Source organism: Pseudorca crassidens, chromosome 19, assembly GCF_039906515.1.
Source record: "Pseudorca crassidens isolate mPseCra1 chromosome 19, mPseCra1.hap1, whole genome shotgun sequence".
NCBI lineage: Eukaryota > Metazoa > Chordata > Mammalia > Artiodactyla > Delphinidae > Pseudorca > Pseudorca crassidens.
This window is the reverse complement of record NC_090314.1, coordinates 36,442,677-36,455,141: the sequence shown is the minus strand read 5'-3', so window position 1 is coordinate 36,455,141 and position 12,465 is coordinate 36,442,677. Positions and strand designations below refer to the sequence as shown.

General features: G+C 49.2%; 1 protein-coding gene across 7 annotated transcripts in view; it reads left to right on the top strand.

Annotated features, from left to right (window-relative positions):
• Positions 1 to 12,465, top strand: part of BCAS3 (BCAS3 microtubule associated cell migration factor) — a 572,946-nt gene that overhangs the window by 540,105 nt on the left and 20,376 nt on the right. For all 7 annotated transcript variants that reach the window (XM_067716301.1, XM_067716302.1, XM_067716299.1 and 4 more), the window contains one exon: positions 9,993 to 10,160. In XM_067716301.1, the coding sequence (XP_067572402.1) occupies positions 9,993 to 10,160 (168 nt within the window). The remainder of the gene's footprint in view (positions 1 to 9,992; positions 10,161 to 12,465) is intronic.

Below are 12,465 nucleotides of genomic sequence, written 5' to 3'. Positions count from 1 at the left end.
TCATCCCTCTCTGGCCTTTGAAAACTCCTGAGGCCAGCAGGGCCCAGGCCTGCAAAGTTGGGCCTCCATTCGCCTCAGCCAGACCGGGAAGCAGAGCGCTCTCATCTGAGGAAATGCAGATCCTCAGGGAGGAGCGAAAACAACCCAAAAGGGCGAGCCATGCTCGTCTATGTGTATACTGGGTTTCACATCTGAAATCCAGTTGTGATGCATCTGATGGTTTTGAAACATCTTCTTTAATTAATAAAAACAGGACATCTTAGCCCCAGGTTTCAGACTTCAAAGTTCTCCTCAGTTGAGAGCCTCAAATTTGGCCTATTTGTGGAGCACTGTAATCTCTTTCAAGACAAACACAGGGTTTAAGTTGGGTTGCTGCCCCCACCCCACCACAGCTGAATGGCAAGAACCACTTTATAATTCGAGACTGGGAAGACTGAGCTGAAAACCCCCTTGCTGGTCCTGCAGCCATATTTTCAAAATCAAAATTCAGCCTGGATTTTCATGGGGAAAGTACAGGCTTTGGAGGCAGATGAACCTAGAATCAGAATCCTGACCATACCCTTGATATTGTCATCTTGAGCAAAAATGTGAGGTCTCTCTGCCTCAGTTTCTTGATCTGTAAAATGGGAATGTTGATACCAACATCAGACGTGTTGGGGTGATTCCTATGGGGTAATGCACGTGAAGTAGCTATGCCTGGATCAAAACAGACACTTGACAAATGTCCGTTCTCTTGCCTTTCCTGATACCTGATCTGATCACAGAACTAATTATGTGGAATCGGGACTGTCCTGGAAAACCTAGTTTGTGCGCTTACCTGTCTGGAGAGAGAACAGTTCCGTGAAGTTTTTCCATTCAAGGAGCTGTTAGGTTTCCGAAGATACCGTTTGTCTTGCGGTGTATTCTGAGCCTTACCATAGAAATCCTATGACAGAGGGCTGTGTGTAAACTTCCTCTCCACCCTCAGAAGCAGGCCAAACATGCCGAGGGTTAGCCTAGCTGCAAAATGATTCTTCTCTGCTCACCTAGACGGCGAGAAATCTTGATGGTGCCACGTTTCAAGCAGAGGAGGAAAGGGTCTCTGGGATCCTGTCTGGGAAATGCCCATGTCCACCTGACTCAGAAAGCTCTCCTGTTTGAGGCACCTTCGGGTCTGGTCTGAGTGTGAAGCCAGTGGTAACTCCCCTGGGACCTGCAGTGATGACTGATTTCTTGGGCTCCCAGGCAAGAGGCAGGGCCCTGCTCAGTGACCTCCTGATGATGTGCAAGGGGCTCAGACCTTCCTTGACAGTCATGGAAGGGTGTCTCCTAGGAAGCTGTGTCCTGTTTATCCAAAGGATAGTGGGAGTGTGGGGGGCAGGGCAGGGTGGGGACAAAGGTGACAGGTAAAGGGACTTGATGTAAAAATCGGCTCCTTCCAGAGTTGCTCTACCTGCCCTCTCTGATCTGATGTATGAAATTTGTACAGAGGTGGAATTGTTTCTGCCATTTTTCACACACAAGTTGGTGCACATTCCTGATATGAATTAATAAGAAATATGCCAAATGTACACAGGGATGGGTCAACATCGCATGCAGCCAACCACGGCCACTGGGAGGAAAGTCAAATATGGGCCCTGGAGCCACAGGCTCACCTGCCCTGGGTGAGTCAAGCACAGAGCTTGGCAAGGGAGTCAGCTCAGCAGAGTCAGGGCTTCCCCTCCAATGCTTTTCACAGGCTCAGCTGTGATCCAGGTCCAAGCATGACTGTTGCTGCCATAGGCATTTTTTTCTCTCCAATTTTTTCTTAGTATTTGTTGGTTTGCTTTATGCTGATTACGGAAGTTATAAGAAACAAATAGAAAGGTTTAAAGTAACAGGAGAGTTCCATATAACCCAACTGCCCAGAGGCAACCGTGGTTAATAACATTTTGTCATGACTCTTTTAAAATGTTTTTGTTTGTTTGTTTGTTTTTTGCGGTACGCGGGCCTCTCACTGTTGTGGCCTCTCCGGTTGCGGAGCACAGGCTCCGGACACACAGGCTCAGCAGCCATGGCTCACGGGCCCAGCCGCCCCGCGGCATGTGGGATCCTCCCGGACCGGGGCACGAACACGCATCCCCTGCATCGGCAGGCGGACCCTCAACCACTGCGCCACCAGGGAAGCCCTAAAATGTTTTTTTTTTAATGCTTTCTTTACATTGTTCAGTAATACTAACTGTACAATTTTGTTTTATTTTTTTAAAAATTGAAGTATAGCTCATTTACAATGTTTCAAGTGTACAGCAAAGTGATTCAGTTATATATGTATATATATGTATATATAAATTTACATATTTTTATATATACATATGTATTCTTTTTCAGATTCTTTTCCATTGTAGGTTATTACAAGATACTGAGTAGAGTTCCCTGTGCTATACAGTAGGTCCTTGTTGTTTATCTATTTTATATATAATAGTGTATGTCTGTTAATCCCAAATAATTTAACATCATCTCTTATAGAATTTCTCCTGTTATAAGTATCATTTTCCAAGACTACCTAATATTCTACTGCCGCTATGAAGCATAGTTTACTTAACAAATACCCTATTGTAAGGCTGCATTCAAGTAGCAGTGAGCATCTTTATGCATGAAGGCTGTTGGCATCTTAGATTAGGGTTAGGTTGGGTTAGGTTCCTAGAAGTGGCCTTTCATGTTTTTAAAAGGCTCTTTATCCATCTTGCCAAATTGCCCTTTAGATAGTTTATAACAATAATATTCCCATTAGCAACAGCCTATTTCATTTCATCCTTACCTGTGTTGAGTACGATTCTGTTTATTCATTAAAGAATTTAGGGAACAGAAATGTCCTATCCCTCTGATGTGGGGAGATCAGGGGATGTGAGGGACCTGACCTCAGAGCTAAGACACCACCTCCCCTGCTCTCCTGGGCCCTCTGCAGTCATCCTCAGAGAAGTGGAGGATACATACCCAACGTAGGTGCTGTAACTCCCTATCAAAGGCTCTGGCTATGTAATGACACAGAACCACTCAGCTTTCACGATGGAGTTGCCCAGACTGGGAGCTGATGTGACTTTTTCCCACCCAATATCCTCCTCAAGCTGCTTGTCTTCTGGCCTAGAGGTGTCCCTACTCACTTTCTAAGCCTGTCACAGAATCCCACTGCCCCTAAGAAGAGCTGCTCACAGAACCCTGGGGTAGTCCTCTATGTTGGAGTGGCCCCGTGCAGTTTTACAAAGCACTCTTTCATGTCCTATCTGATCAGATGCTCATGACAGCCCTGGAAGGCAAACATTCATTTCCCTGTTTTATAGGTGTATCATTTTCCTAGGGCTGCCGTAACAAATTACTACAAACTTGGTAACTTAGAACAACAGAAATTTATTCTCTCATGTTTCTGGGGGCCAGAAGTTCAAAATCAAGGTGTCAGCAGCATCACGCTTCCACCAAAGTCTCCACGAGAGAATCCTTCCTTGCTTCCTCCAGCCAAGACTCCTTTACAGGGTGGCTGCTTGCTTATGGAACTGGTTCATAGAAAATGAAATCTGGTACCCTTGGATACCCTAGGAACCTCAGACATCATGTCACCATTGCTCTGTTAGTGTATTACTGTTCATTACATTGAAACTATTAGCAAACCCCTTAAATGAGAGTTGCTCATTTATTCTCCATGTGGTAAGTGGGGAAATTAAGGCCTAGAGTAACCAGAAAAGTTAATGGGAGAATTCCAATTATAGCCTGGATGTTTGGATTTGTAATCTATATCCTAAGCTTTAAAGTATGAGTTGTGATCATATATTGCAGTTAAAATCGTTGTCAAAATGACTATTTTAAATAGCACATAAATTCTTAGTGTCTCAGTTACTGTTGAATTTCTCTTCCCTGTCTCAGGTGCCTTTGACGTGCCCCACATGGTAGTCTGTTCATGGACCTCTGATGAACAGTGACTAATTCCTTCCCACTAGTGGCCCCGAGGGCCTGTGAGGACAGATGTGGCATCACCACATCTGGCTCGCCAGCATCTCCTCGCTTGCCACCATTAGCTAAGGGTGTTTCTGTACTTCGCTGGTACCTTTCCTTTCTATTGCTAAGTTTACTTCTGAACTGGAATAGTAGATCCTTTAATTACCTAACCGCCGAATCTAAACCCCGCAGCCAAACGGATGACTATGGGACAAACATGGTACACGGTCACAAGTTTGGTGAGCATTAGATAGTCGGAGTCATAAAAGATTGCTGGGGTCTAGGCCTCTTTGCTCTGTACTACGTCTGTGGATGTGGGTTACTGTTATCTTGGGAACCAACGTAAAGGATTGAGAGGGACAGATGGGGTCCTCATATGCTCTCAGCCTCCCTCTCCCATGTCTGTTAGCCATGACATAGCACATGTTGAGACAGTGAAACATGCCTGTGGCCACATCTAATAACCACAAAGCTAATGTCCTCAGCCTGTGCTGATATGAAGCAACCTGTTCATGTAAGCACAGAGAAAGCACCAGTCTCAAGCTCAGTTTGGTGACCTAGTTTGCAGATCAGGTGGGGACCCTCTCCAATGGCCGCGCTCATCGTGCCTGGGATCATTTCTTAGTTATCGTGGCCATCGTTATCATCACAAACTCTCACCCAGGAAGGCTTCTGTCTTGAAGAGCGTTGTTTAATGACAAGTTTTGCTCTTGGTACCTGGCCTCCCTGGTGGCTGGAAATCTGATCGACAGGCTCTCATCAGCATCCAAACCCTGGGCTGAATCTAATGGATGCAATGCGGAGGCTGAGCCACAATCTCCTAAATAGCGAGGGTGTGATTAGACGCTATCAGCTCAGAGGAACATCCCACCTCCCCCAAGCTGCCTCCACCGCTGGGCTTCCCTGCCCCTTGACGGTGGTGCACAAAAGACAGAGCACGTGTGCCACTCACCTCCCCCTGGAGCTTGCTGGCTCGCCAGCTGTCATGGCATGCCTTTAATGCGTTCGTGAAACCCGAGAACCTGACCCATTTCTCCTCTGGGGAGAGAGTGTAATGCAGGATGCCAAGCTGGGAAGCAGGATTCGGGAAGCTCACCTGTATGAACCTGGCTCTCTGTGTCATCCGAGGCAGATTGTTCGGGTTCTTCCAATTCCCAGAATCTCACCTGTAAAATAAGTCTCCAGGGGGTAGTAGAATGATATCGCAACATTGTTTTCTGCTCACTTACAATTTGTCTCCTTCCTCTTATTTAATTTTAGCTCCGTTTTCTGCTTTCCTCCATCTCCGCCTCCCAGCCCTGGCCCTAGATGTTTAGTCTCTGGGGCAATGCACCCAAAGGGTACTGACTCCAGAGTGACTGTCAGATTTCTCAGATGTTCATAATCAGTCAATAAACATGTTTGGAGCAAGCACAATGCACAAAGTCCGGTGCTTATTACAGACTTACGGCTTGTGGAGGAATCCATGCCCTAAAGCAGCTTCTAAACTAGGTTGAAGAGCAGATCATGAGAATCATAGAAGGCAGTGTGGGGAGAACACCAGGACACTGATCTCACTAACCTGGGATCTGAGGATGGGCTTCGGAGGCATCCCTCAGCACCCTGAAACTGTTCGTATCATTTCATGTTTGCCAATACACATTTTGGGGGTAAGTTTATAACTTTCACCAGCTTCATCCCAAGAGGTGAAGAACTTCGCGTACAGTCAGACTTCGTAGAAGAGTGCTCATGATAACTTAGATTATCATTATAACAAGGTTTTGTTGAGCCAATGAGACCTGAACTGAATCTTAGAAAATATATTCAGAGAATAGTGGGGTGGCAGGCAGCCCTGAAGGAAGGGGTCCCCAGGGAGCATCATGGGAAGACTGTCACACTTAGGACCGGTGACCTTAAGTTGTCTCACGTCCCTCAGTCTCAGAAAAATGCAGATCTGTAAAATGGTGACCATTGCTGCTTCCCAGAGTTTTGTGGACCTTGAGCTTTTTTTTTTTCTTTCTCACTTTGTATTCCCATCCCTCCGCACGGGGCCTGACTCATATCACAGTGGACACTAATCCATATTTGATGAATGTGTGAGTTAACCGAAATCATAAACGTGAGAGGGCTTGGTAAACAGCAGAGCATTGCTTCAGCTAAAGATGTTTTTTGCTAAGTACATATACTTTGTGCTTTGCAAGCAACCTGCACTAAGTGTCTTCTCCCCCTTGAAACTGACCCTTTCCCCTGTAATGGGGCTCAAAGGGCCAGCCCATCTGATGGAGTGTCTCTAGGCTGGCCAGATGAATGATAGCGGTGCCGATCACGCTGACAAGATGCGCAGTTGCCTAAGAGCCCAGAGGTGACCTCACTCTCCGAGGGCTTAGCCTCTAACCCCAGCCCCTGCTGGCACACGCACACACCTGCAGCCCTTTTCTCCCTCCAAGACGAGGGGACCCCGTGAGCGCCTTTGCTGCCCTCATCTGCACTGGCAGGGGTGGAAGGATGGGCAGGAAGGGGGGCATCGCTGGGCCTCTGCTGGGACTCCCTCTAGCACTATAAGCAGGACCACTGATTGTGTGCTCTCTGTGACCTCTCAGGACTGTCGAAATGATCAAATGCTCCTTTGCTGAGCACTTTTTGTATCCCCAGCCTCGTACTCACAGCTTCCTCGCAGTGCCCGTGCTGAGAGAGAACAGATTAGATCTTCTATCAATTTTTCTTTTCTCCTGTGTGCCATCCGACAGGATGACTCATCGGCGTTACCAGGATACTCCAAGAAACTTGGGCTGGTTGGGTGTGGGAAAGATTTTTAAAAGGCCGTGGTTGAAGGTGACAGGAGTTCTCAGAGCAAGTTAGGAAAGATAGAGGTGATTTCTCCCCATAACAGTTCTCCAGATGCAGCTCCAGATGCAGCTGATAGAATGATCTCCAAGATGACAGTTAGGAGCTTGTGTTCCAGATCTGTCACTTGGAGACTTTGAGCAAGCCACTGAATCTCTCTGCGCTTCCAGCTCCTCTCCCGTAAATTGGAGTGGTACCCATCTCGCCTTTCAGGATCACTGTGATAGTCAACATTTATGATGACACTTCAAGTGGTATAAAGTTGTACATATTTGTTATTATTAACATATACACGAGCATTACCCCTTATGTGCAGAGCACTCACTATATGCTATTTATCTAATGCAAACCCCATAACACCCCTATAAGATTGTATCGTTTTTCCATTTTTATGGATGAGAAATCAGAGGCTCAGAAAGGTAAAGGGCTTGCCCAGAGCTATACGCATACAAGTAATATGTGTTAGAGCCTGTGTTTCTGTTTCCATTCTCCACTATAACACTAGCTCATGATCCTTTTCTCCTGCATACTGTCACTCTGTCCCTTACAATATTACGTACTCCCCTGGCCTTTACCCTCTCTCATGGACAGGGCCTCTTACCTGCACGCTTCTTGCCATAACGTCTTGCTGGATTGTTTCGTTTTCTTCCTGCTTTGGCTTCTGATACACCTCTTGGCCCTGCTGTCAGCTTACCTGCCCTGACCTCTAAACACAGTACGTACAATCCTTGACTGAGCGCCTTTCTAGAGGCAGGCACCCTGCTCCTGTGAAGTGAGATCATTCTCTTCCCTTCCCCAGGCTCTGGGACATCTCTGTCCATAAAAAAAAAATAAAATAAAAAGTTGCCGCCCCGGCCCTGAGCGCACAGGGTGGAGGAGTGCCCACATTTTATTGTTGATCTCCTGTTCTGGAAATTACTAAGCATAGACTTCCCAGGCAGACCCCAGGCAGACCAGGAACGCTGGTGCTGTAGCTCTTGATCTTGTCAACTAAGAGTGGGGTGGCGCTAGAGGAGAACTCAGACTCCCAGCAGGAACCTCGCTTAATCTCTTCCCTCCTTTGAGACAGGGCAGAGAGTTACCAACTGTACTTCAGAGATGGAAAAAGGAGATGGAGGGACTTGCCTCACATCACTTAGTGAGTGGGCACTGGAATCAGCAGTCCACTGTGTGTCTTCATTCCTTGTGTGTCCTTGGGGACTGGGCACCTTTGAGTCGTGGCTGATGCCGGTTGAGTGTGGGCTCTAGGGCAACACTGGCACAGCCCAGGCCCTTAGAGGGCTGACACTCAGAGCACCTCTCCCCCACTGCCCAGCGCCTGGCTCCCCAGACCCACCGCCTGACCCTACCTGATGGAGAGAGAAGGTGGTATAGGGCAGCTCCCCGTCCCTGAGTCCCACCTGACAGGCTGATCCCCAGCAACGCACTCCCAAGGTGGGCCTCTTCTTGGGGAGATGCATTTATAGACGCTGCCCATTACCCCGGCACCAGGAATCTACCCTCCAGTTAGGCAAGAGATAAATCAAAGCCAAACTTGGCTGATGACATCCAGGAACCAGGAGTGACCCTTGCCACACATAGAAATCCCAGCGGGCTGGCCAGGGGCCTTTGTCTGGTCAGGAGAGCTCAGGATTATCTGGCCCTCTTTGCTGATGTATGGAGTCACCGACTGTCGGAGTGTTTACGAACGGTTATCACCTCAGTGCTTTGGCCATTATCAGAGGCAGGGCCGCCTGCCGGGGCTGGGGCTCGCACCCTCTCTATTACCACCTGTCATTGGCAGAGAGTGTGCCCTGACGCTGCTCAGTCCTGACCGCCGAGGGAAGATAGTTTCTGACGGCTGATCAAAGAGGAGAAGCAAGACCTGATAAAAAGAGTGTGTGGTGGTGTTCTTTTAACTTTGGGAAACATTGGCATTTGCATTTTTTCCCCATCTTCCTGGTGCTGGCAGGAACCAAGCCCAATAAATGCAGTGGATTCAGTTACCTAATCGCTGGGGAAATGGTATGTGCTTAAAGCAACAGAGCATGACTATAATCTCCTTCCAAGAGAGAGTGGATGAAATAAGCTTTCACAGAAGACTTGCTGTATAATAAAGGAGAATAATTTAAATTTAGCCTTTGAAGTGATCTTGCATGTAAAATCTAATCTTGGCATTCAGCAGAGCACCGTGTACTTTTTGGAATTGGGAAGCAGCTTCAGATCGAGGAAAGGTCTTTGCTGAAGATGCTATCACCCAAGTCTCGTGCTGCCGTCCTGAAAATGGCGCCCCAGTGGTGCACGTGTCCTGGGGCAGCTGGGGGACTGTAGGTGGTGGAGTAGAATGAGTTCTAGACTGAGCCATCGGAAGATCTGAGTTCTTGAACCAAGCCTGCCACAAACTTTCCGTTGGATATCGGGACATAACCTTTCTGAGGACATTTGGTATAGGTGATAGGATATAGTGACTTAGAATGCCTTTTTTAAAAAAAATTTAAGCTATGTAACCCCTTTTAAAAATGAATCTTTAGGGCCTCCCTGGTGGCGCAGTGGTTGAGGGTCCACCTGCCGATGCAGGGGACACGGGTTCGTGCCCCAGTCCGGCAAGATCCCACATGCCGCGGAGTGGCTGGGCCCGTGAGCCATGGCCGCTGAGCCTGCGCGTCCGGAGCCTGTGCTCCGCAATGGGAGAGGCCACAACAGTGAGAGGCCCGCGTACCGCAAAAAAAAAAAAGAATCTTTAGGCGAAGCCCTATTGCCTCAAACAGAGAAAAGTGGCGAGGGCAGTTTGCTTGAACCTGGGAAAGAAGTTTCCTACCCTTGACCTAGATCTTGAAGCAGTCCCTGAAGACTTCAGAGAACCCTGTAGGTCCTCAGAAAACAGTTCGGGGGAGTTCCCTGGCGGCCCAGTGGTTAGGACTCTGTGCTTTCACTGCTGAGGGCCCGGTTTCAATCCCTGGTGGGGGAACAAGGATCCTACAAGCCATGCAACAATAACAAAAAAAGAAAACAGTTCAAAAACCACTAGGCCCACGCCGCGGAGGTCTACACGCTCTGATCTGGTGGCATGAGCGGTCTCGTTCTGCCCTGCACATCCGTGTTTCGTGGCGTTCCCTCCTTCATCCGTCCTGTGGAAGGGCTAAAATGGACCCTGGGCAGGGCGGGGAGTTGGCGGTGAGCAGACATAGAGAACGGCCCGCTCTCTGCAAGGTGACTCAGCGTCAGATGTCCCTTGTGCGCTGCAGGTACCTTCGACCGGAGCGTGACCTTGCTGGAGGTGTGTGGGAGCTGGCCGGAGGGCTTCGGGCTACGGCACATGGCCTCCATGGAGCACACGGAGGAGGGCCTGCGGGAGCGGCTGGCCGATGCCATGGCCGAGTCACCGAGCCGGGACGTGGTGGGATCCGGAACAGGTAAAGGCGGCCTCACGCTCCTAGCCTGGCTTGGTCGTGAATAGCTCCTGTGGGTATGGAGCTTCTCTGGTGGGAGAGGGTGTGTGTTTTAACCATTTGTTTCTTTAGTTAGTACTCTGATTGCCATCCATTTTGGAAGCTTCTGATACTGGGAAACCCCGTGCAGAGGGGGGTTCCCAGGGAACCGACCCCTCCTACATGGACTAATGCGTACGAACACGCTGTGGTTACACAATTGTATTGTATAGGTGGCTCCCAGAAGGACACCTTCTCCAGGGGAAGGGACAGCCTTGGTGTCCCTAAGGTTTCAGCAGCCCTTGAGCACTGAACAGTGAGGCAGCACACCTTCTTCTGCCCTGCTGCAGGCTTTATAGATTGGAGAGTATCAGTGGGCCCTGCCATTCGGGGAGGGAGCAAGGATGCAGCAGGCAAGGCTGGTGTGATCCCCCAGACAGCTTTTTCTCACGCTGCCTTTTGCCTCTGTACTCTTATCTCTGAGACGGTGCAGCAACTGGGGCCTGGGGTAGCTTCTCACATCCATAGAGCAGAGACATCCTTAGATGATGGGTAAGCCCTGCCCCGGGCAAGCAGGTGTACACACACACACACACACACACACGTATGCACTTAGGAAAGCCCACAACCCTTCCATCTTTGCAGAATTACAGTACAGCCTGCCTCTCCTTTTTTCTTTTTTTTTTTTTTTTCTGCCTCTCCTTTTTTCTAAAGTACCCCTTCCTTCTAGACATCTGTGCTGTTAGTGCCAGCTCTAGCCCGGCTTTTATCCCTGAGGAAGACCGCCCCACAGGCCTCTTGCCAGTGTTCTGAGGTCAACAGGAACTTTGTTCAGGGATGGAGCAAATCCTGGCTGCAGGCCTTCTCACTCTTGCTTGCCTGAGTCCCCTCAAGCCTGTTATTCCTTACCATGAACTGCTCCATCCACGTGCCTACCTGAAGAGGGGATTCCAGGGAGGAGAAACTTACAACCCTGGGGCAGGAATCAGGACAAGCAAGATCGAGAGTCAAAGCATTTTTGGGAAAAAAAAAAAAAAGGGGCTTCCCTGGTGGCGCAGTGGTTGAGAGTCCGCCCGCCGATGCAGGGGACACGGGTTCGTGCCCCGGTCCGGGAAGATCCCACATGCCGCAGAGCGGCTGGGCCCGTGAGCCATGGCCGCTGAGCCTGCGCGTCCGGAGCCTGTGCTCCGCGACGGGAGAGGCCGCAGCAGTGAGAGGCCCGCGTACCGCAAAAAAAAAAAAAAAAGCATTTTTGGCAGGGCTCAAAATGCCTGACATTATTACACAGTCCCAATTTCCTGCAGATCCTCCAGGTCTTTTAGATATTTGGGTTTAGCAGTTAACCTTTTCCCTCTCTTCTTTCCCATCCCATTCAGTTCCTCTGTTCCTACACTAACAGGATAGAGATGCATTGTCCTCATCTCTTTCTCCACAGCACTAGCTTCATGCCTGCCCATAGCTCTCGTGTGATAATTGGCAAATGAACAGAATAGATGCAAGAGAGGGAGTTGGCTAGAGATGGAGAGGTGCTTTATCTGGCCACAGGAGACAGCCATCTCTGAGGACCAGACCCCCTCCGTGCCCGCTTCTTCCCTGGAAAGGAAGACGTGCACCATGGAAGCTGCAACAAGCCATGTCCCACCCCCTCGACTCCCACAAGCACAGACGTGGGCACGCCACCTCTCCACCCCCATTGTAAAGCCATCCAACTAGTGAATGGCAGGTCATCATGCCATTGTTCTCCCACCTGGATCCGGAGATGAGAAGCAGCTCTGCCATTTACAGGGGCTCTAACCCCATTTTGCTTGGAAGCTGGCCGAAGGGAGATAATCTTTTCCCTTTCTGAACCTTGCTCGTAGCACAGCTTTCCCTTACATCTCTGGGCCCTGGCCAGCCCCAGCTCACACAAACCAGAGCCGGTGGCACCAGACACACTCCCAAGGAGCCACCCTTCCAGGGACCAGAGCAGCTCTGGGTCAGCTCTCCTCCCCAGCCGCCTTCCTCAGAAGCCGCTTAGAGCACCTCCGTGTCATCCAGCAACAGATTGGAAGGCGCATTCAGGCAGAGTTGGGGAACTTCAGCCTGGCACAGACCATTGGTAACCTGAGCGAAGCTGGCAGCCATTCATCTGCCAGACAGCTGAAGGATTCGGGAGAGTCTTTGTGGCCTTAAGCAGGTTCATGAAATTAAAAAAAAAAGAGAGAGAGAGAGAGAGGAAATTAAAACTGCATGACCCATAGGTCAGAAAATAGGAGATGCCCTTTTTGAGCAGAGGGATTTCATTTTCCTC